Raw genomic sequence first — 22248 nt, 5'->3', positions numbered from 1 at the left:
CTGCTGTGGTAAAAATGGTCTTTGCATGTGTGAAAGACCTGGGCAAGCGCACACTAAGGCCAGTTTTATTGCAAACGGGCCCCCAGTGCTTTCCCACATGCTGAGGCCACTTTTAGCATGGCTGTAAAATAACCACATTTCCCGTTTTCTCTATGGCCACACACTAATTTCCCCATTAGAGCGTGACCATTAGCAGAGGAGCACTTACCGACACCTATTTTGTATGCAGAAAGGTTCCCACACCAATTATGTGCTAATCAGTTGGCATGCAGTAATGTATCTGCACTAACTGATTAGCTCAGAGCACGCCTACTCTCCACCCCCAAACATGCCCCCAGCCAACGATATTCAGCACTTAACCAGTATGGGGCATCACATAAAGATAAGACTGATTTTTATGCAGTCTTATTTATGCAGTTAACCTAGCCAGTTAAGTACTAAATATTGGTACTTAACCAGTCAAGTGCCAACTGTACCCCTGGAACGTCCCCAGTTGAGTGCTAGCTGGATATTTTCAGCGGTCCAAACAGGAAAATGACCAGTTAGCCCCAACAAGAGATTTAACCTGCCAGAAGCCTATCTGGCTGGTTAAATCACTTTGAAATTCAAAGTTTGACTGTTGACCCACCCATTCCTTATTGACAGGCCTGCTAGGGGGGAAAAAAAGCATTGTATAATATTTAGAAGTATGATGTCCACTCAGTTATGCAGGATTGTTCTGGTTCTGGGAAGGCTGATATTGGGGTTAGTGTCCTGAAAGTTTCAAGTTTAATAAAATTTGATATACTGCCCAGTAGTATGCTTTCCAAACTAATTGAAGGGAGTGCAAGGCTGAAGGTTCTGTAGGGTCCCTAATACTTTAGCACTGAACTTGACTAGATTAATTGATAATTGCCCTCCTTATGGAAAAGAATGACATGTGGGACAGACGTAACATAGTTTATGATGGCAGATAAAGACCTGTACGGTCCGTCCAGTCTACCTGAGAAGATAAACTCATTGCATATTGTATATTATGTTACATCATATGTATACCTGATCTTAATTTATACTCGGATATAACAAAAGAGAGGGAACGAAGTACAAACTAAAGTCCAAACAAAAAAAACATCACCACGGGCCTTTAAAAATGGAACACAGTTCTGACAAAAAGACCCGACACGGGCCATGTTTCAGTGACTAGCACCTGCGTCAGGGGTCACAGTGATGACGTGGAAAACTTGGGGAATAACTCGAATATATTCCTCTACAATATATTATTCCTTACCCCATGTCTCATATAGTAAAAGCTACAAAGCACCAAGGCACTTTCACTTTTTTTTTTTTTCATCCATTTGGATACAGAAAGTGAAAGTGCCTTGGTGCTTTGTAGCTTTTACTATATGAGACGTGGGGTAAGGAATAATATATTGTAGAGGAATATATTCGAGTTATTCCCCAAGTTTTCCACGTCATCACTGTGACCCCTGACGCAGGTGCTAGTCACCGAAACACGGCCCGTGTCGGGTCTTTTTGTCAAGGCTCATTCATTAAAGAACTGTGTTCCATTTTTAAAGGCCCGTGGTGCTGTTTTTCTTAATTTATACTCACCATTTTCAGGGCATAGACATTAGAAGTCTGCCTGGCACTGTCCTTGTTCTAAAATTTCTGAAGTTGTTCAGAAATTTTAGAACAAGGACAGTGCCAGGCAGACTTCTAATGTCTATGCCCTAAAACTGGCGAGTATAAATTAAGATCAGGTATACATATGATGTAACATAATATACAATATGCAATGAGTTTATCTTCTCAGGTAGACTGGACGGACCTTACAGGTCTTTATCTGCCATCATCTACTATGTTACGTCTGTCCCATAGTACGTTACGTTGTTGTCATAGCCCCTGAACAGTTCCACTCTAGCCCATCCAAATCTGTTCACCCTCAATCAGGGCACAGACCATAGAAGTCTGCCTAGCACTGGCTTTCCTAAAATAGCTGAAACCTGAAACTATACTTACACTGTTTATCTTTTATAAAGTGTCCTGATAATATTGCTGCCATAGACTATTTACTCGTTGGTCTATAATGTGATAATATTCTAAAGTAAATGTCGAGAGATATGAATGCTCTATTTTGTAATAACAGAAATTGCTAGACAGGAACCAGATCCCGCCATGCTTTTGAATATAGTAGAGAGAAGCAATTAGGTATAAATGAGGATTATTAAAAGTAATTTTTATGCATTGATTAATAAAAATTAGAAATTTTGAGCATCAAGAAGAGTGCTGCATTATAATGACTCAAACTTGACTAATTTTAAACATTTCCACACAGCAAATTCAACAAACACATTTCTAATGACCTGAGAGCAATTGCTATCTTGGGTTGTAACATAAAGCAGGTCATGGCTTTGACCCAAAGTCAGAAAGCGTACATACACCACTTTCTTTTTAATTGTGCATTTAGAAATCATAGCATACCGATACATTACTGTGTTTTTAAAAGCTGACTGACTCATAAACTAGAGACACTAATATTGATATAGACTGCCAGCTTGCTTCTGAGTCCCCTACGGAAGTAATCAATTCAAAAGCTCCCCGTTTAATTAACCAAAGAAGGAGGTCCTAATGGGTTTTTCAGGAACTTTTGGGCTTTTACAGAAAGTAACTCTTCTGACTGATTTTTCACACCGGGTATAGTACAAACAGTATGAATGATCTTCCATGTGCCAATAAGAAAATAACTTGAAGGGTTTAGTGACTGCTAAAATGTCAAAATAATGATCACATGTATAATGAAAAAAGCCAAATGTTTTCCTCCTTTTAAGCTTTCATCTTTCTTCTCCCTATTTTGTGTACCCAAAGGGAATTCAGGATATTGGTGATTGAGATGGTATTGGCCACGGATATGTCCTGTCACTTTCAGCAAATCAAGGCCATGAAGAATGCTTTGCAGCAGCCAGAAGCGTGAGTTATCTTTTGACCTTATATGACTAAAAGTAGGGTAGGTCTGTTAACATGTAGTAGTACCTACTACTACTAATCAATTCTATAGCGCTACTAGATGTAATCAGTGCTGTACACATTATATGCAGGTACTTTCTCTGTCCCTAGAGGGCTCTCAATGTAAGGGGTCCTTTTATAAAGGTGCGCTGAAAAATGGCTTGTGGTAGTGTAGGCGCGGGTTTTGGGCACGTGCCAATCCATTTTTTAGCGCGCCTGTAAAAAAGGCCTTTTTATGCCGAAAATGGACGTGCAGCAAAAGCAAAATTGCAGAGCAGATGTTTTCAACCCAGTTCTCAGGGCACACCCAGCCAGTCGGGGTTTTCAGGATATCCCCATTGAGAGTGCACGGTAGGAGCCTATTCTGTAAAGGAAAGTAGGCACCCACTTTTCTCTATAGAATACTAGTGTAACCGGGCATAAGCACTTATGCGAGTCATAGAAAATGGTGTGAGTGTCTGTGTGGCAGATACCTGCATAATTTACAGTATTCTGTAAGTTGTGGGCTAAAGCACCCCACCCATCTGTCTGTTCCCCTTGCAAATACGTGCTATGTAAGTTTAAGAGCACTTAGGTAGCATGCTGGCATATGTACTCATAAGTGCCTACATACATGTGTATGGGAAGCCTTGTAAATGTCCAAGGAGAAATCCTTTATTAATCACTGACCCGACATGACTGTGTTTCAGCACATTGCCTGCACCAAGGATTCTAATGAATAAAATAATGTTTGCATGTTTGATTATTTTATTCATTAGGATCCCTGACAGGCATTGTGCCGAAGTACAGCTGTGTCAGGTCAGTGATCAGTAAAGGATTTGTTCTTGCATCTATGGTTTCACTCCTGTTCTTGACCATCTCCACTGTTTGTTTTCCTTTACATATCCTACTGAGATCTCTCTTCTTTGTTTTGTTGATGCACATAAATGTTAACACCTAGTTTATAGAATTGTCCCGTTAATGCCAGCCATAGAGCTGTTGTAAATGTTTGTGCCTAAGCCATACTCATTTAGTACATTAGTACATAAGTACATAAGCACCGCCATACTGGGAAAGGACCAAGGGTCCATCAAGCCCAGCATCCTGTCTCCGACAGCGGCCAATCCAGGCTTCAAGAACCTGGCAACCCCCCCCCCCCCCCCCCCCAAAAAAAAAAAATTAATAATGTTCAATGGACTTTTCCCTCAGGAATCTGTCCAAACCCCCTTTAAATTCCGTAGGGCCAGCTGCTGTCACTACATTCTCCAGCAACAAGTTCCAGAGTCTAACTACATGCTGAATAAAGAAAAACTTTCTCCTATTTGTTTTAAATCTACCATATTCTAGCTTCATCTTGTGTCCCCTGGTTTTGTTGTTTGAAAATGTAAACAAACGCTTCAAATTTAACTTATAATATTCTAGTAGTTATGCATGTGTGAGCCTTGCCTGTACTTCACCTACGTGTACACCTACCTATAAGATGCATGCTATGTAAGATATGTGCATATTTACAGAATAGTGCTTAGGTGGATTTTTAACATTTACATGTGTATGTGCAATTATGCCAAACATTTACAAGCATAATCGGCATATAAATATTAGTTTATATTTTATAGAAATACCCTCAAAGAATATGTCTTACTTTTGCAGCAGCATAATGTTCATTACAGACCTAGTGTGAGCATATACTAGGGAGCTGCTTCTTTCTGATCTTTGCCTCCCTAGTTCCTTCTGAGCCTGGGCCTTTCACTTCCTACCCTGGGCTCTGCTCTTGATTCCAGGTTCTCCAGCTATGCCCCTTATCTCAACTTTTCCTGGTTGAGCACTAACTATGCCTGAGAAAAGTAAATCTTTGTTTTGATGGTCCTTGCCTCCCCTGTGTTGTGAAGGGCTGGAAGCATAAGAACCATTGCATAATTCTGGTGTTGGTTTTCTTATTACAAAGTTAATCGGAGAAAAGTTTTCTTCACTCAATGTGTAATTAAACTCTGGAATTCATTGCCAGAGACTGTAGTAAAAGCCGTTAGCTTAGCGGGGTTTAAAAAAGGTTTGGATGGCTTCCTAAAAGAAAAGTCCATAGACCAGTGATGGGCAAACTTTTGAGCTTGGTGTGTCAAAATTCGCCAAAAAACTGAGCATAACTCGGGTGGTGTGTCACTTCGAGAAAAGTCACTGCTACTAGGACTGCCCCCGGGCCCCCCCCCTACCCGAGATCGCTGCCCACCCGAGGTCACTGGGCCCCCCCTCCACCCGCTACCGGGCCCAGAACTAACCTTAAAGCCTCCTTTTACGTCGCAGCAAGCAGCAGCAGAGCAGACCTCTCCTCCTTCCTTCTGTGCTCCGCCCTCGCGGACGTTACGTCAGGCGAGGGCGGGACACGGAAGGAAGGAGTGGCCTGCCCTGCTGCTGCTTGCTGCGACGTGAAAGGAGGCTTTAAGGTTAGTTTCCAGGAGCGAGGAGGGAGGGCGGACCACACTGCGGCGGCGCCGCATGTCATCGAAAATGTCTACGCGTGTCAGTGCTGACACGCTTGTCATAGGTTCGCCATCAGGGCCATAGACCATTATTAAAATGGACTTGGGGAAAATCCACTGCTTATTTCTAGGATATCGAAAAAAGAAAAACAAAAAATGGCTTTGCTAAGTCGAAAATATCTTTGTAAAAATACACAAACTACAATAGACAAAGCAGCTATGAAGCAACAGAAAAAATGTGTTGATCCTTTGAAGGTGTCTCATACAATCACAGCGACAAAACAATGTCAATGTGCTATAGCAGCACTCAAGCTTGTGAATTAGTATAATCACAGACCACCTCCTGTCAACCAATAGTGCACCTTGTTTGCATCGTGTGGAAACCTATACAGTATATCTGTGTGTCAATACATTACTAAACTCAAACTCTTTTTTTATACCACATTTTTTTCTTGTGCACTATATCAAAACAATCTTTTATAAAAACTGTTGCAATCACTAATAGGTAATGCAAAAGTCAACTTAACTTAATAGCTCAATCTTTCACCGTCTTGATGGACTAGAGCTTATCGTATGTGGGTTGGAGCCTGTTAAGTTTCACGGATCCACTAATCCCCATACACGTACAATCTCCGGTATTTCTGTAAGCCCGACAGGACCCTGTTTCGCGGTCAACTGCTTTCTCAAGGGCCAATCTTTCTAAACCAAGGAGAACAAAATTTAAACAACAATAACAACAAAATTTCAGCCTACCATCTGTTGTAACTCAAGGCGTTCACTGGACTTACTTCAACAGAGACTGATACCGTAGTACGCCCAGTCAAAATGGCGCTGGCGTTTAAGTTTTAAAGTCTATAAACCACACCCCTCTGGGCATACGTCACAGTCAGCTGTTGGTTTAAAAGAAACAGTTCCAATGTAAATGAGAATTCAAACCAAACGGCTCAACTGTATTTAAACGATAAATCCACTGTGTTTCTTTTTGCAGTAATAGTCTGTTAATGTTACCGCCTCGGGTATTTGGAATAATATGATCTATTGCCATGCATCTTAAAGAATCAATAGAATGTTGTTTTGTGATGCCCGCCCTCGAGGAAATGATGTCAGAAGGCGGGACTCTGCTGAACGAATCACATCGCGAAGGGAGGGAAGAATAGAGACAGGCAGCAGGGCGGGCTTTGAAATGACACGGCGGGCCGACGCTGGGACGCAGGTAAATAAAATTGGCGGGGGGCAGATAGTAAACGAGGGGAGGGGAAGGGGAGAGGAGAATCGCGCTGGCACTGGGTATGCTTGGAGGGCAGGGGAGAGGAGGATTGCTGGAATGGGTGGATAGAGGGGATGGCAGGGGAGAGAGGAGGGTTGCTGGAATGGGTGGATAGAGGGGATGGCAGGGGAGAGAGGAGGGTTGCTGGACATGGGTGGGTGGCTAGAGGGGAGAGGAGGGTTGCTGGACATGGGTGGATGGAGGGGAGGGCAGGGAAGAGAGAGGAGGATTGCTGGACATGGGTGGCTAGAGGGGAGAAGAGGGTTGCTGGACATGGATGGCGAGACGGGAAGACAGGAAGGAGATGCACATGAATGAAGGGGAGAAATTCTGGACATGCATGGAGGGGAGGGAAGACAGAGGAAGGAGATGAGATGAGGGAAAAGGGGGAAAACCTGCACATCGATGGAGAAAATAGGCAGAAGTCTGCAGAGGACCCAGCTTTTACTTACGGATGTAAGGCAGGAAATGAAGAAGAAAGGCAGAAAGTAAAGAAATAAATGGAAAGGAAGTCCTGGAACCGGAGTTAAGAGGACAGATAGCAGCAGAATCGGATACTTGGCCAGCATGATCAGAAAAACAAAGTCACCAGACAACAAAGGTAGAAAAGATTATTTTATTTTCATTATAGTGTTTGGAATATGTCCACTTTGAGAATCAGATGCTCAACATTAAAAGTTTATATATTACTTATTTATGGCATTTTATCCCACATTAAACATGAATTAGGGTGTTTTGTGGCTCTACATGAGAATTGTGATATTATGATCCCTTGTTTCATATTGTTGACGGTCTGCATTTTCCGTATGGGTGGTATATTGGTGTATTAGGTTCTGCCCAGTATAATATTTATGGTACAGTAAGGTTCTGAGTGTGTTTTTGCACAAAGTTGTGCATAGTGTTTTGCAGTTGAGCGATTGTGGTTAGTATATGCTTTGAGCAACCACTTTATTCTTTGACATATGATACATAGCTAATATCTAAATTTAATAAAAGGTATTAATTGTGACTTTTATTTTTATTTATTTATTTTTTCTGTTTGTTATCAGACAATTATGGATTTAAGCTCCACCTCTGGCCCCACCCCTAATCCCGCCCCCTTTAGCCTTCCCAAACAGTTGGGCCACCGACCGCCTATGCTCAGCAGGCCATCCACTGATAGTCCGTGGCCACTTAGCTGGATAGTGCCGCTGATTATTGGCAATAACCACTCATGTCGATCTGAGCTAGGACAAGTGTGGTCCAGGTATGGAGTTGGGGAGGAGCCAAGAGTTTTGCAGATTCTGGTGATATTCAGTGGTGGTTCCTGCATAGCTAACTGGCACCTCATAAAAAGCAGTCCTGTCTTTGCCTGATTACCTATCTGGGCACTGATACTAATTATCAGCCAGTGCCTGGACTCCCCTCCCTCCCGAAGAGAATCAGCATCCGCCTTCCCCCGTCCTCTCCCCATGAACAGGCTGTATCCCAGACTCTTCACCCCAAGAGTCATCAGGGCAGGAGCAATCCTCACTCCTGGAACTGCTTCAAGCCTGAGCATAACTGCTCTTCTCAGGGTGAAGGTTCTTTCTCTGTCCTAGAACTAGAGAATGTCAGTTTCCTTGCCTCTCTCTGTTTCTCCTTCTCTCAGAAAACAACACCCTTTAAACTCTGCTCTCAACAAGCAGAAGGGCCAAGGCAAAAAGCTACCAAAGGCCTAACTGCGTGGTTACCAAGGGTTGAACACGGGTTGTATGCCCTGAGCAGTGCAGAGAGAGAAATTGACACCTGCATGGAATACATAGCCACACATGCCATTAAAATGAATGCTGTTAGGGCCATTGTGTATTCTGCAGCAATGCAGAGAGGTAAACGGGCTTTTGACATGCAGTTACTGTGAGAATTTTTTGCCAGGTTCGGGGCTAAGTACAAGCATTCATGGAGAGGATTTAATGCCAGTATTTGAGATTTAGCTGCTGGTTTTGTCTCCTTTTGCAACCCGAAGGAAGCCCTTGCAAGATTCAAAGGCAGACAGAAGGTTACAGACATGTCTGAACAAAACTGAAAGTGAAAGTATACATTGGTGCCTGTTCTTCTGCACCTAAATATGAGTCTCGCAAAAATTGCCTTCCCATAAATTCTACGAGGCTCGTTTTTAGGTACAGATATGTGCTGGCACTTCCTTTTTCTTTTGGACAAGTGCACAATAACCTGCGTTTACTATGAAACTTTTCTGCACGTGCATCTGGCACGCTCGCCCCATTAGCTGCAAGTTTTCCACTCATTAAATTAGAATACATTTACCTTTCTGTATGGCATGATATTGCACTCATGCTAGAAGCCAGGCGCTCAGAAATCCATATGCTCTTCCGTGAGCCTTTCTGCATCAACCCTATTGAGAGCCAGAAATTAAGCTCTGACAGCTGGAACGAGACTCCTAACTAAAACCGCTGGTCTCCTACTGAGTCATTATTCTTCTCCAGGCTTTCTTCTAAGCCTGGTGCTGCTGACCTCATGCCACATTGCTTCATGGGATTTGTGTTCCAAAACCTATTAAAGAAAAACTTTCTATTATAGTTCAGTTTCTTTGAAGTGAGGATAACTGGACCATTATTTCTTTTTCCTGACAAGTGGATCCTAGTTCCTTGTCACAAGGTATGTGAATGAGAAAGTGATGCTGTGATATTTATGCACATGTGTACCAGGTTGTGGTTGTATGTATATATGCATATAATCCGGAGGTTCTGTGTAGGCATTTCTGATGCTTGGGTTATGTATGCACATTGATGAGAGGTTTAGAATGATCTAGTGAGGAGGAGTAGCCTAGTGGTTAGATCAACAGATTGTGAAGCAGAGAAATCAGAGTTGAAATCCCACTAATGTTCCTTGTGACCTTGGATAAGCTATTAATCCTGTTTTGCCTCAGGTACAAACTTAGGGGACCTTTTACTAAACAGTGTTAATCACTAATTTGCACTTAACGTGAAAAAAAACTTACTGCAAAACATGTTAATGTGTTTTGTGGTAATTTGCCTGTCAATGCACATTAATCACATGCTATTTAATTTTTAAAAAATTGGGGGTGATGGTGTGTGTCATGGGCGGGGAATGGGCATGGAAGCATTACGACTAGTGCATTCTATTAGTGCATGCTAACTGGATAACATGGACTTAATGTGAGAGCACAGTGCCACTTAAATAGGAAGCGGTAAGTGATCGCACATACATTTTTTGTAAGTCCTGTGCACTAATGGAAAAATTAGCACTGAATCTACAAAATAAAATCCTTAATACACAGCAGTGTAAAATAGGGTTTAGTGAGTGGGAAAGTTCTGTATTGAAACACACTGAGACAATATTTTAGCGCATTTTAGTAAGAAGACCCCTTAGATTCTAAGCCCTCTGGTGACAAAGAAATTCCTAGTGTACTGAATGTAACTCACCTTGAACTACCACTGGAAAGACATGAGCTAATAAATTAAATTGCCTAGAGATAACCTGCCAGAAAGTAGGAAGTGAAAGTGGACATGGGGAAAGGAGTCAGTGGAAGAGACTGAAGAACACAAGAGAAGACAGTAGAGGAGAGAGGAGTCAGTGTCAAAGTTACAAAAGAAGAAAGTACTCAGCATCTCATATCCGACTCATGAGCTACACTTACATCTCTAGCTTATTCCATATTTGGTCTAAAGACCTATTACAATTTATAAGTTTTCATAGATGGACATGTGTTGTAGAATATATTGAGGTTTTGTACAATTTGCATGGTTGCCAAGTTTGCTGAAAAAGGTAAGAATAGGTTAGCGTAATACTGTATTCATGTTTAAAATAAATGAGCAAGATTTTCTGAACATGTAAAACCCTTGTAAGAGAAAAAATAATGGCTGATAGCTTCAGATATTCCTCTAGAACTCTGAATAACCAATTATCACTGAAAGATCCAAGTCACCGAATTTTGAAGATTAATCTTTCAGAGCTGTCAGGTTCCACAAACACATAAATCACTCTGTAAAGTATCCCGGTTAAAGGTTAGAATAGCCTCATTGCTTTCCTTAGTTGTATGTGTTCCTATCTTTGTATTAGGTGCACAGATCATTAACTTGTTCAATCATTTGGGTTTGCAGCATTGACAAGCCAAAAGCCTTATCTCTGATACTGCATACAGCAGACATCAGTCATCCCGCCAAGGCCTGGGATATCCATCATCCCTGGACCATGCTACTTCTGGAGGAGTTCTTCAAACAGGTAACTTGAAAATCCTCTAAATAATTTTGCAGCAAGGCTATACTAAGAGAGAGAGGCAGGCAGGGGCTAATGGTACCACTAAATCACATCATTTTTCTTGTATTATGGTTAGTTGAATGGAGTAATAGGTTCCTTTGATAAAACCCTATGAGGGTGAAGCTATAACTTGGTGCCTGATAGGATCCTTTTCTACAAAGAAAAATAGATGCCTCCTTGCCTGTATAGAATACTAGAGTTCTGGTGCCCTTAGCGGTAGTATCACAGTTATGGATCCAGATGGGGACTGCTCCTGCTACTTGTCACTGGTCCACCAAGGCTCATGTCTGGGAAAGTCCCAGGGGTGAGTGTGGGGTCCAGAGAGTGGCTATACTTCTTGGGATGGGCTTAGCAGGTGAGTTGGGTGAATTAGAAGATCAGATCATGGGGTGGGAGCATCAGAGCAGAGACAGCTGATTGGGGGATCAGATCAGAGGGATAGTGGGATTGGTGGGGCATGATTAAAGTGGGGAGAGACTGATCTGAGTTAGCTGTGGTGTGGTCAAGTTACCAGATAGCCAAGTACCATGGGCTACACTTACCTCCTCCTCTTGAGGTATTGGTATTGGTATTGCTGTCATGACAACACTACTACTACTATTTAGCATTTCTATAGAGCTACAAGGCGTACGCAGCGCTGCACAAACATAGAAGAAAGACAGTCCCTGCTCAAAGAGCTTACAATCTACCAACCCATGCAGTAAGTGTCTCAATCAGCCACACCTCCAACTTGCTCATGCATACCCATTTCCCAGCCCCTAACTGCTTAGTGCAGCTAGCCTGGGTATGTCACCACGCTGCTGGTTTTAACGCATGGTAGACATTAGCATAGGTCTATGCTAACTTTTGTCATGCAGTAAAACCCATGCTAACTACTTAACAACAGCTCAGTAACAGAGCCCTGTGGTTTAAAAACAGGCTTTTCATGCAGTTTCTAATGGATGAAATGGGTTTTCTGTATTTTATAGATTTACATTTGGATATCTATCAGTATAAATGATGATACTTTGGAAAGGGATCTGGGTGGGAACGTAGATGAAGTGTTTTGGGATTGTGATAATATGTGATATTGTTTTGGGGTTGTAATAATTTGGTGAGGCGAGTCATCAAATTTAGAGGCCCTTTTATTAAACCGTGTTAAGTGCTAACATGTGCTTAGTGCAGGAAAATTAACTATCACCAGACTTTTTAAAGCATTTTACAGTAGTTTGGCACTTAGTGTATGCTAATTGCCATATAAGAGAGAAATTTCCTTATATGGCAGACTGACCCCTCACAGTGCATCCCAGAATGCACCAGCCAGGGCAAGAACCGGCACTGTAAGAAGGACAGTGCCTGAGGCAAGAGAAAATGGGCATATAGCTCTTTCCTCATCAAGAGGTACTGGGTTGGGAGGGGGTTGGGTGAGAGCTGGGTGCCTCTAGACACCAGGGACTTCTTTTGCATTTTTAAATTCTGGTTGGGCATTTGGGGTGGGAGGAAGGGTGGGCCAACAAACTGTGAGCAGGGAGCTCAGGAAGGAAGGACTCCACTGACTGCCGGCAATAACTGGTGTCGCCCCTATATCTCCCAATTCTCCAATGAGAAACAGCACACCGACCCCTACTGCAGCCCAGTATGCCCAGGGGTGTGCTGGTACATTTTTAACAACAGGCTCTTTCTCCGGACGTAGCCAGCTCTGCAGTTGGAAGGGCCAGGGGTGGCTGGGGGGGGGGGGGGGGGGGGGGGGGGAGGGGAGCACCACTTGCCTCTCTCTCTTTCCTCCCTTCGTGCGGGCACACCTTTGCTGGCAGTCAATAAATGGACTGTCACCACTCCCAAGGTCTTGCTCTGAGCAGCATACTGAAACTTCTCACACATGCTGGAGAAGTCCCAGCCTGCTGCTCAGAGCTGGAAACAAGGAGCGGGGAGCAGCAGCAGTCTATTTACTTGGGTGGCAGGGCTCAGCATCCCCACCAGCAAAGTAAAAGAGAATTCAGCAGGGGGCCCAAGCCCACATTTTGGGAGCCAGTTGTTAAAGTAGCCATGGAGGGCCCTACTTTAACAACCGGCTCCCAAAATTCTTAAAAACTTAACAACCGGCTCTTGCGAGCCTGTGAGAGCCTGCTCCAGCACACCACTGCCCCAACCCAAGCAGTGTTTTTACCTCTTTGGGTTTAAGTTTGATGATCAGTACTACTTCAATCATTGCATACCCATGGGGTGCTCTGTTGCTTGCGTGAAGTTTGAAACCTTTGCTACCTTTTACAGTGAGTAGTCCAGAGAATGGCTGGTAAGGAGGAGGTAGTTCATTATCATCAGGGAAGGGGGATCGGGACTGGAGCAGTGGGGTAGGAGGGATTGGAAGAGTGGGGGTGGGAGGGAATGGAGGAGCAGAGGGCCCCTTTTTATCTTATGCGGTTCCCAGCTGATATTCAGCCAAGGCCTGCATAATTATATACATAAGTATTGCCCTACTGGGAAAGACCAAAGGTCCATCAAGCCCAACATCCTGTTTCCAACAGTGGCCAATCCAAGTCACAAATACCTGGCAAGATCCCAAAAAACTACAAAACATTTTATACTGCTTATCCCAGAAATAGTGGGTGAAGAAACATTTTGTCCGATTCATTTTAAATTGTCTTATATGGTCCCCAAGTGAATATTGTCAGGGCCACTGCATGCTTGATTAGCCTTGAATATTCAGTGACAGAGCGCACAAAAGAAAAAAAAAACAGAACAATCAATATGTCAGAGGCAGGTGTAGTGAGGGAATAGACAGGAGAGAGAGGAGAAAAGACAAATGGACAGCGGCCATTTGAAGGAGAATTAGCAGACGAAAGGTAGGAAAGCAGAAAAGAGAAACTGGAACCAACATGATAGAAAAAGAAAATGTCCAGACTACAAAGGTAGAAAAAAGCATTTTATTTTGAATGTTTTAAATGGAATATGTTAGCTTTAAGAACTGTGCATAACAAATGTCTTTGTACTATGTTCAGTAGAAAAGGAAATGTATTTCTATTTTTCTTGGGTTCCTAGTTCAATTTCTGTCTAAATATTTTTATTTCTCATTTGTGATCCCTTGTTCTGTATTTGGTGAGGGTCTGTGGGTGTGATAGCAATGGCAGGTATGGAAATCGGAGAGAAGGCTGGGAAGAGGGGGAATTGAGGAGGGGGCCCTTCTTTGTTTTCTGATGTTGGCCCTAGCATGTCTAACACCTATCGTGACCCTTGCTGTATAGCTGGTGGGGATCCCCCTCCAAAGACTGCCAGAACTCCCTTCTACTTAGCTCTTCAGTTAACCAAGGCATCCTTGAGCCACTGACAACTAAGCATGTGTAGGATGTCAGCATAAGTGGCTTAGGGGCATTGCTGCTGCCTGCCAATCTTGATAAAAGGAAGTTCTGATCACCTTCAGAGGAAGTCTTCAGCTGACAGAGCTTGGGGGTCCTCATTAGCTAATTTATTTATATTTTGAGGTGAGGGTAGGGTGGGGCAGAGAAAAATTGAGGCCCACCTAAAATTGGCTATTTGACTACACCACTGGTGTGCCTAAAAATGGGTAGGCCAAGGCTGACATATTCTACCATTCTATAATGGAATCTTGGCACTAAGATATTATAGAATTGGCACTAAGTGCATGGCATTGGAATGCCTAAATTGATACGCTAATTTGTAGAATTGCCACATATGTGTACATGTGAAAATGCAGTGTAAATGTGCTATTTGTAAACCATGCCTTGTCCCTCTCCCTAGAATACCTCCCTTTAAATTACATATGTTGTAGAACTCTATGCATACTTTTCAGGCAATTTTTAGACATCCCTTTTGCTGGGGTAGAATAGTATTTAACCAGGTAAATAGCTTTTGAAAGTTGACTTCCTTACGGGAAATCCTTTACATCTGGTTCTTCCACCATGTAGTTACGATCTCCATTGTGTGCACCTAACTGTTTTTGTGATGCAGTGATCCAGTTTTGCTGCTCAGTGTGACTGTAGATAAAACATATTTGTCTAACCAGCTTTCTTCTTTGTTTCTATAGGGTGACAAAGAAGCAGAATTAGGACTTCCTTTCTCTCCACTGTGTGATCGTAAATCCACCATGGTTCCCCAATCCCAAATAGGTAAGATCTTGTGCTGTCATTTTTTAGCACTAATAACAACACCAGACAGGAAGCTAATGTGACTCTTGTTTTGTTTAATTTTCAACCTGCTGCATATTTATGATGAATTTAGTGGAAATTGTTAACATGTGGAAGACTGCAGCACAATCCTCACTGTTGAATAGGGACATTTCTAGCTGTGTATTTCATGACCTTTTTGCTGATGTTGTGCAATACAATGATTAAAAATAAGTGTGAGCAGACCCCCACAATATCTTTTCAACAATATGATATTCCAAAATGAAATGAAACAGACAAAAAATACATAAAAATATGGAGGAAACAGACCTCAAAGAAGCCTAGTACTTAACAAGCACTAGCACAGGTAAAAAAAAACATCCTATCAAAAATGCATTTCTGTTATATTGAGTGTAATCAGTGATCATACAAAATTCAAACTGAAAAACTTAACTTGTGCAAGGAATGAAAACAGTGTTCAAAGTGAAACCACTCTTCAAACTTGTTAATTCCACTTATCAAGTCTAATGCTGTCAGTGTTTTGCAAACACTGCAACAAGGGCATATAGGGTGATTTTGAAGCAAACAAGTCTTCCCCAGTTAAGCATATGCTACTGCTGCACTGGACTAAAACTATTCACGTGTATTACACATTCATAGGGAATGTTATCAGTTTGGGCTATCATTAAGACTATTTTACTGTTAAATCCTGTTATAAGTAATTAGGTCTGATTGCGTCAAATGGGACCTGTGCTAAAATAGCACAAGTTAGTGGTAAAATAGCACATCCTAACAGTAGCTCATGTTGATCTTCCCCCCTTAGGGTGAAGAGTTTCAGTCTCTGGTAGCCAGAGCTGATATTGTGATGTTATAATGCCTCATTCCACCACTGCCTAAGAGCCAACCTAATCAGTGATGTCACAATGGCTTGATTGTCCTATACATGACTCCCTTTTATTATATATAGCAGTGGTTTCAATTTCTAGAGGCATTTCTTTTTTTCTTTAATTAAGGGAGGAAGTTATCTTCCCACGTTGGTCTTCACTGTAAAAAAAAGCAAAACAAAACCAAAAAAAATGGACAATGGCCGCAGAGTTGATTAAGTGCTGCTCTTGATGTAATAAGCGAAGAGCTGCTTCAGGTCAGTGTCAGGGCGGTTGTGTATCCTCGCCAACAACGGAGGATGCAGGTCCTACGTGGGTGGTTGTTTCCTGCGCCTCCTCAGCAGGACAAAGCGCGCCAGAAGCCATTTTGCATAGAGATTCTCCTTTGGTCTCTGTGGACCCTGCTCCAAAGAGGTGTAGATGTTCCTCCATTTCGGGGGGGGGGGGGTGGGGGGGGGGTCTCTATCCCCTCTCTCTTCTCCGCTGTCAGAAGCAGGTTTTTCAGGGTCTCAGGCTGTTGTACAGGCCCGGTTGGAGTTAGAGGATGGGGAGCTGCCACAGGAGGAAGCTTGACTTCCTTGGACTTCAAGGAAGCTTACTTACATATTTCCATCTGGCCTCCGCATCGAGTTTCTGCAGTTTGCTGTACTATGCCGGCATTTTCAATTCCAGGCCTTACCCTTCGGGCTGGCCACAGCGCCTCACACATTTTCCAAAGTCATGGTGGTAGTGGCTGCCTTTTTTAGAAAGCAAGGCATACGAGTTCATCCCTACCTCGACAACTAGCTCATTCGGGCTTCATCGGTCCAGGAGAGCGCTCAGGCGACTTCACAAGTCATTTCTATGTTGCAGTCCTTCAGTTGGATCATCAACTTTCCCAAGAGCCACCTGGCACCTGCTCAAGTGTTGGAGTATCTGGGTGTTCGGTTGAGACAGCGAAGGGCAAGGTGTTCTTACCAGAAAACTGGTGTGTCAAGTTGCAGATGCAAGTTCGAGCCCTACTTCACTTGGGTTTGGGATTACGCTCAGACTCTGGGGTCAATAAAAGCGACCTTGGAAATCATGCCGTGGGCTCGAGTTCACATGTGTCCATTGCAACAGTCTCTCTTGAGCCATTGGTCCCCATTTTCCCAAGATTACAATTGGATGCTTTGTTGGACAGACCCACCCCATCAGAGCATGCAGTGGTGGCTGCAGACATCATCTCTTCATCGTGATCTCCCACTAGGCACACACCTGTGAGCTGTTGTCATGATGGATTTGAGTCTCTTGGTGTGGGGGGCTCACTGTCTGGGCACCAGAGCCCAGGGCATTTGGTTCTTGGAGGAAGCGCAATGGTCGATCAGTCGGCTGGAGCTGCAAGAGGTCTGCTTAGCCCTAAGAGAGTTTCTCTCTCTGGTGTTGGACAAGCTGGTTTGGGTTCTCTCCAACAACATGATGGTGGTGGCCTACATCAACCGTCAAGGAGGCACACGCAGTGCAGCTATAGCACACGAAGCTCAGTTGCTTCTTCATTGGGTGGAGGTAAATTATAGCTTCTTTCGGCACCACACATTGCGGAAGTTCAGAATATACAGGTGGATTATCTGAGCAGGCATGCATTGGACCAGGGAGAATGGCGGAGTTGGTATTTTGAAAATCACCCACTAATAGGGAATGCCAGCCATGGATTTAATGGCAACTCAGCACAATGCCAAGGCGCTGCAGTTCTTCAGCAGGAAGAGAGAGCATGGCGCAGAGGGCACTGATGTGCTCGTCCAACCCTGACCAGTGAGCGTGCTGCTCTATGTATTCCCTCCTTGGCCCATGATAGGCAGGGTTCTCCACAGAGTTCTATGGCATCCGGGTCCAGTGATTCTGGTGACGCCAGATTTGCCATGTTGTCCTTGGTATGTGGCTCTCAAACGCCAAAAGGTGGATGAGTCATTTCCGCTGCCCTCTGTTCCCGACCTCCTGTTTCAGGATCCAATTCGAATGGAAGGTCCCTCCCACTTTGGTCATATGGCCTGGCTCTTGAGCAGGCAAAACTGAGAAAGAAAGGTTATTCTCCGGAGGTGGTTGCAACTCTGCTTCAAGCGAAAAAGTTTTCTATGTCTACGACTTATGCAAGAATTTGGAGAATTTTCAAATCCTAGTGTGTGGATAGAGCGATTTCTCCATTTAAGGCATCTCTTCCTCACATTTTAGCCTTTCTGAAGCGAGGGCTTGCTTACAGTTCTCTGCATGTTCAGATTGTGGCCCTGGCTTGCTTTAGAGGCCATCTGCTTCATTCTCCGTTAGCCTCTCATGTGGATGATCTTCATTTCTTGAAGTGCATGAGCCTCCTTAAGCCTCTGATACGTTCCCTCTGCCCACAATGGAACCTTAGTTTAGTCCTGAGGGCCCTGCAGAAAACACCCTTTGAGCCATTATGGCGTGCTTCTTTAAAAGAGCTCAAACTGAAAACTGTTTTACTTGTCACTATCTCTTTGGCACGCCGAGTTTTGGAACTTCAGGCTTTGTCCTGTCATGAACCTTTTCTATGTTTTTCGTCAGAAAGGGTTACAGTGCACACAGTTCCTTCCTTTCTTCCTAAGGTGGTGTCCTTCTTTCACCTGAATCAGCTATTGTTTTTTGCCAGCTTTTTGGAACGGGGCTTACCCATGGTATTATTGTTCTCTTCATCTTCTGGATGTACGCCGTGTTCTCTGTCGCTACTTGGAGATGACTAATGAGTTCTGTTGCTCAGATCACTTGTTTGTTCTTCTTGCAGGATCCCTTAAAGGGGAGGCAGTGTCAAAGGCGACTGTTTCACGCTGGGTCAAGGTAGCTATTGCCTCAGCTTTCTTGTTGGAGGGGAAAAAAGACTCCAAACTATTTCCGAGCTCATTCTACACTGGCAATTGCAACCTCTTGGGCAGAAGAGCACCTTCTGTCCTTGGACTCCATTTGCAGGGTGGTGACGTGGTCGTCAGTCCATACTTTCTCCAGGTACTATCGTTTGAACGTCACAGTGCATTCCAATGGAGACTTAAGAGCATCAGTCCTTTCAGCGGGAGCTTCAAGTTTCCACCCTACTTAAGGACTGCTTTGCTACATTCCACTAGTCTCTGGAATCATCTGCTGCTGATGCTAAGGAATGTAAAATGATGTTTTTTTTTTCCTTTAGTCGCAACATTTGAATCCAGAGGCTCTGTTATGTTATGTTTCTATTTTTCTCACTTGGTGGGGGTTCTTTGTTGTTGGTTCTTGTAATTGTTGCAGAGTTACCTTGGGGAGTTCTTCAATCAACTACTTGGTTACTTTTCGTGGGGATGTTATTCTATTACTTTTTCTTCTGTTGATGCCTTTTGCTTTGGGATGCAATTACTAACTGTGCTAGGAGCATGACGTCCTATTGTTGTGTAGTGGGCTGAATAAAAAAGGATTTTGTCATAGATGAAAGTTCTATCCTTTGCTATTTAAACAGGTAAATTTAAAACCGCCTGCATTGGTGAAAAATCCATGTGTGCTTTCAGCGCCACAAAATTAGAATTTTCTGACCCTTCTCTGTGAGGTCTACAGTAGAGAGTTGCACGGGGACAGAAATCTTACCCGTCCCTGCTGGAATCTTACCTGTCCCCACCCATCCCCACTGGAATCTTACCCATCCCCACCCATCCCCGCAAAACTTTAAACCATCCCAACCCGTCCCCACCCGTCCCCGTAAGAAGTTAACCCATCCCCACCCATCCCCGTAAGAATTTAATAGTACATAAAAGAAAGTTCCAGTCAGCTCCCTCAGTCTCTCTCTGGATTTGAGCCACAGCACTGTAGGCAAGGAAGGAGTGGAAGCTGAAACTTGGAACACTCTGGTGTGCACATGTAAGATTTGTCTCTGATTTACTGGCAGTGTGTGCTGAGAGGCCGCCACATGCACGCGCCAGTAGGTTAGGTGACATCTGATTCTTGTGCCTGTGTCAGAGCTGAGGTCTGACACAAGTCTGGTAGCAAAGAGGATTAATAGTAACAAAGTGACAGCAAATAGACCTGAATGGTCCATCCACTCATGATCAAGTCATCATTAAATCAACGAGTGTGATATTATATACTTGATTATGGTCTTTCTTCCGTGTTTCTGGAACAAAGACCACAGAAGTCTATCTGGCCCTATCCTTATGTTCCAACTACTGGAGTTGCCGTTGAAGCTCACTCCAGTCTATTCGTCTTCTCATTTGTGGGACACAGACCGTAAAAGTCTGTCCAGCATTGTCCTCATGTTCCAGCCACTGAAGTTGCTGTCTAAGCCCTTTCCAGCCCATCCTAAACCAGATTGCCATGTATGAGACAGAGACCATACAAGTCTGCCAGGTATCAGCTCTAGTTCATCACAGCCAGAGTTGCCATCTAAGTGTCACTTGACACATCCGCACACATGCAGCCATTTAAGGTTAGCTTTTTATATAACTTCCATTTTCTAATTAGAGATCCTCTGTGTTCATCCCACGCCTTTTTGAATTCCGTCATCATATGTGACTCTACCACCTCCTTAATGGAAGACTTTCCACATTTATGCTGTTAAAGCAAGGAAGAAGAGGAGGAGGAGGAGGAGACAGCACTCAAAATAGATTGGTATTCGGTAGATGAGAGGCTGGTGCAGGTGCAGCTTACACTTCTACGGGAAGCCCACAGAACTGGTTCCATCCCCGTGGGAACCCCACAGGAACTGCCTCCGTCCCCGCGGGAACCCCGCAGAACTGCTTCCATCCCCGCGGGAACCCCGCAGGAACTGCCTCCGTCCCCGCAGGAATCCCGCGGGTTCCGCGGGATTCCCGCGGGGACGGAAGCCGTGCAGCTCTCTAGTCTACAGTATAGCCAACAGAAGAATATTGAGGATAGAGAGGGGTTGAAGACAGATGGAGACTGAGGTGGTAGCGATAGAGGTGCTTTAATGGAGCAGTGAGCACTTCCATTTGAGATGTAGAAGAGAGAAGAATCAAAGCATTAGGTATGAGATCAGAGGATGGGGAGTGCAGGTACCACAAACGAACATGGCTTCTGTAGAAAAGTGTAGTCAAGATGTTTTAACTCTTTCCTGTCATGGTATGCACAAAATTAATCCATTTGGAAGCATCCTCCCCTCAGTCTATATCAATATAATGGCACATTATGGCTGAGAAACATCCTCAGCAATCTTATTATCCAGAAATTTTCTTAAATGTATGGGATCAAAAATGATATATCTAGCAATAGAATACTTAATCATGCATTTTAAGGAAACCTTCAAAAAATTAATCTCACATGACCAAACCATCATGATGCATCTTCAGAAAAGACACTTGTTTCTTCTTTGCACCTACCTATATATGACGGAAAAATCTTGGCACAAGATTTTCATTGTTATTGTCTTCCTGAAAAGCAGTCTGATCCCTACTCCCTGCAGAGATCTGAAAAGCTTCAGCAGCTGATATTATCCCTTCCAGAAGCTTCCTGAAAAGAAGATTTTTTAAATTATTCCAAGGTGGATAGTTTGTCTGGGCATGTTAAAGGACTCCAACAAAAAAAATTTTAACTATCTTTCTGGGACCAATTGAGTACATTTGAGGGAAATTGTGTATCCTCACATTCAAATGCTATGTTCTATTCTGCCTTTTTTTTTTTTTTAAAAGAATACAATGTGAAAAATGTACAAAGATGTGAAGACTTTTACAAGACAGAAGGATTCTTTTACTAAGCTGTGGTAAAATGTGGCCTTATCATGCCCTTACATGGATTTTTCCTACACACTAAGGCCACTTTTACCGCAGCAGTAAAATGGCCCAATTTTCTATTTTTTGTATTAATGGCCACGTGCTAATGTTACCATTAGCGAGTGGCCATTAAAAAAGATTAGCACATGAGCCCCTTACCACCACCCATTGTGTAGGTGGTAAGGACTCACATGCTAATCCTGCAGTAATTTATTTATTTATTTGTAGCATTTGTATCCCACATTTTCCCACCAATTTGCAGGCTCAATGTGGCTTACATTTGCCATAATGGCGGTTGCCATTTCCGGGTAACAGAATTACAAATGGTAAAATTGCGATAAGGTGTATGCATACATGGTAACTTAATTGGAACATACATGGAATATAACATATATGGGACAGATCTTGGTATATATACAGGTATACCGTGTGCATACATACATGATAGAGAAGAATACATTATGGTATTGCATGAAGATTCCTGAGTACAAATTGGATTGTACATACATTAGGTCATCAATTATATTGAGATCCTATTCGATATAAGGTTTAACAGTGGTGGTACTTGATTATTCATAGCCAATAAGTTAATCAGTC

At 43.2% G+C, this 22248-nt stretch overlaps 1 protein-coding gene across 1 annotated transcript in view; it reads left to right on the top strand.

Annotated features, from left to right (window-relative positions):
* Positions 1-22248, top strand: part of PDE1C (phosphodiesterase 1C) — a 981038-nt gene that overhangs the window by 774789 nt on the left and 184001 nt on the right. Inside the window, 3 exon segments of the mRNA XM_030204349.1 lie at positions 2845-2946; positions 10803-10923; positions 14981-15062. Of these exon segments, the coding sequence (XP_030060209.1) occupies positions 2845-2946; positions 10803-10923; positions 14981-15062 (305 nt within the window).

The sequence above is a fragment of the Microcaecilia unicolor genome, chromosome 1 (assembly GCF_901765095.1).
Source record: "Microcaecilia unicolor chromosome 1, aMicUni1.1, whole genome shotgun sequence".
In the NCBI taxonomy this organism is placed as follows: domain Eukaryota; kingdom Metazoa; phylum Chordata; class Amphibia; order Gymnophiona; family Siphonopidae; genus Microcaecilia; species Microcaecilia unicolor.
This window is presented reverse-complemented; position numbering and strand designations above follow the sequence as displayed.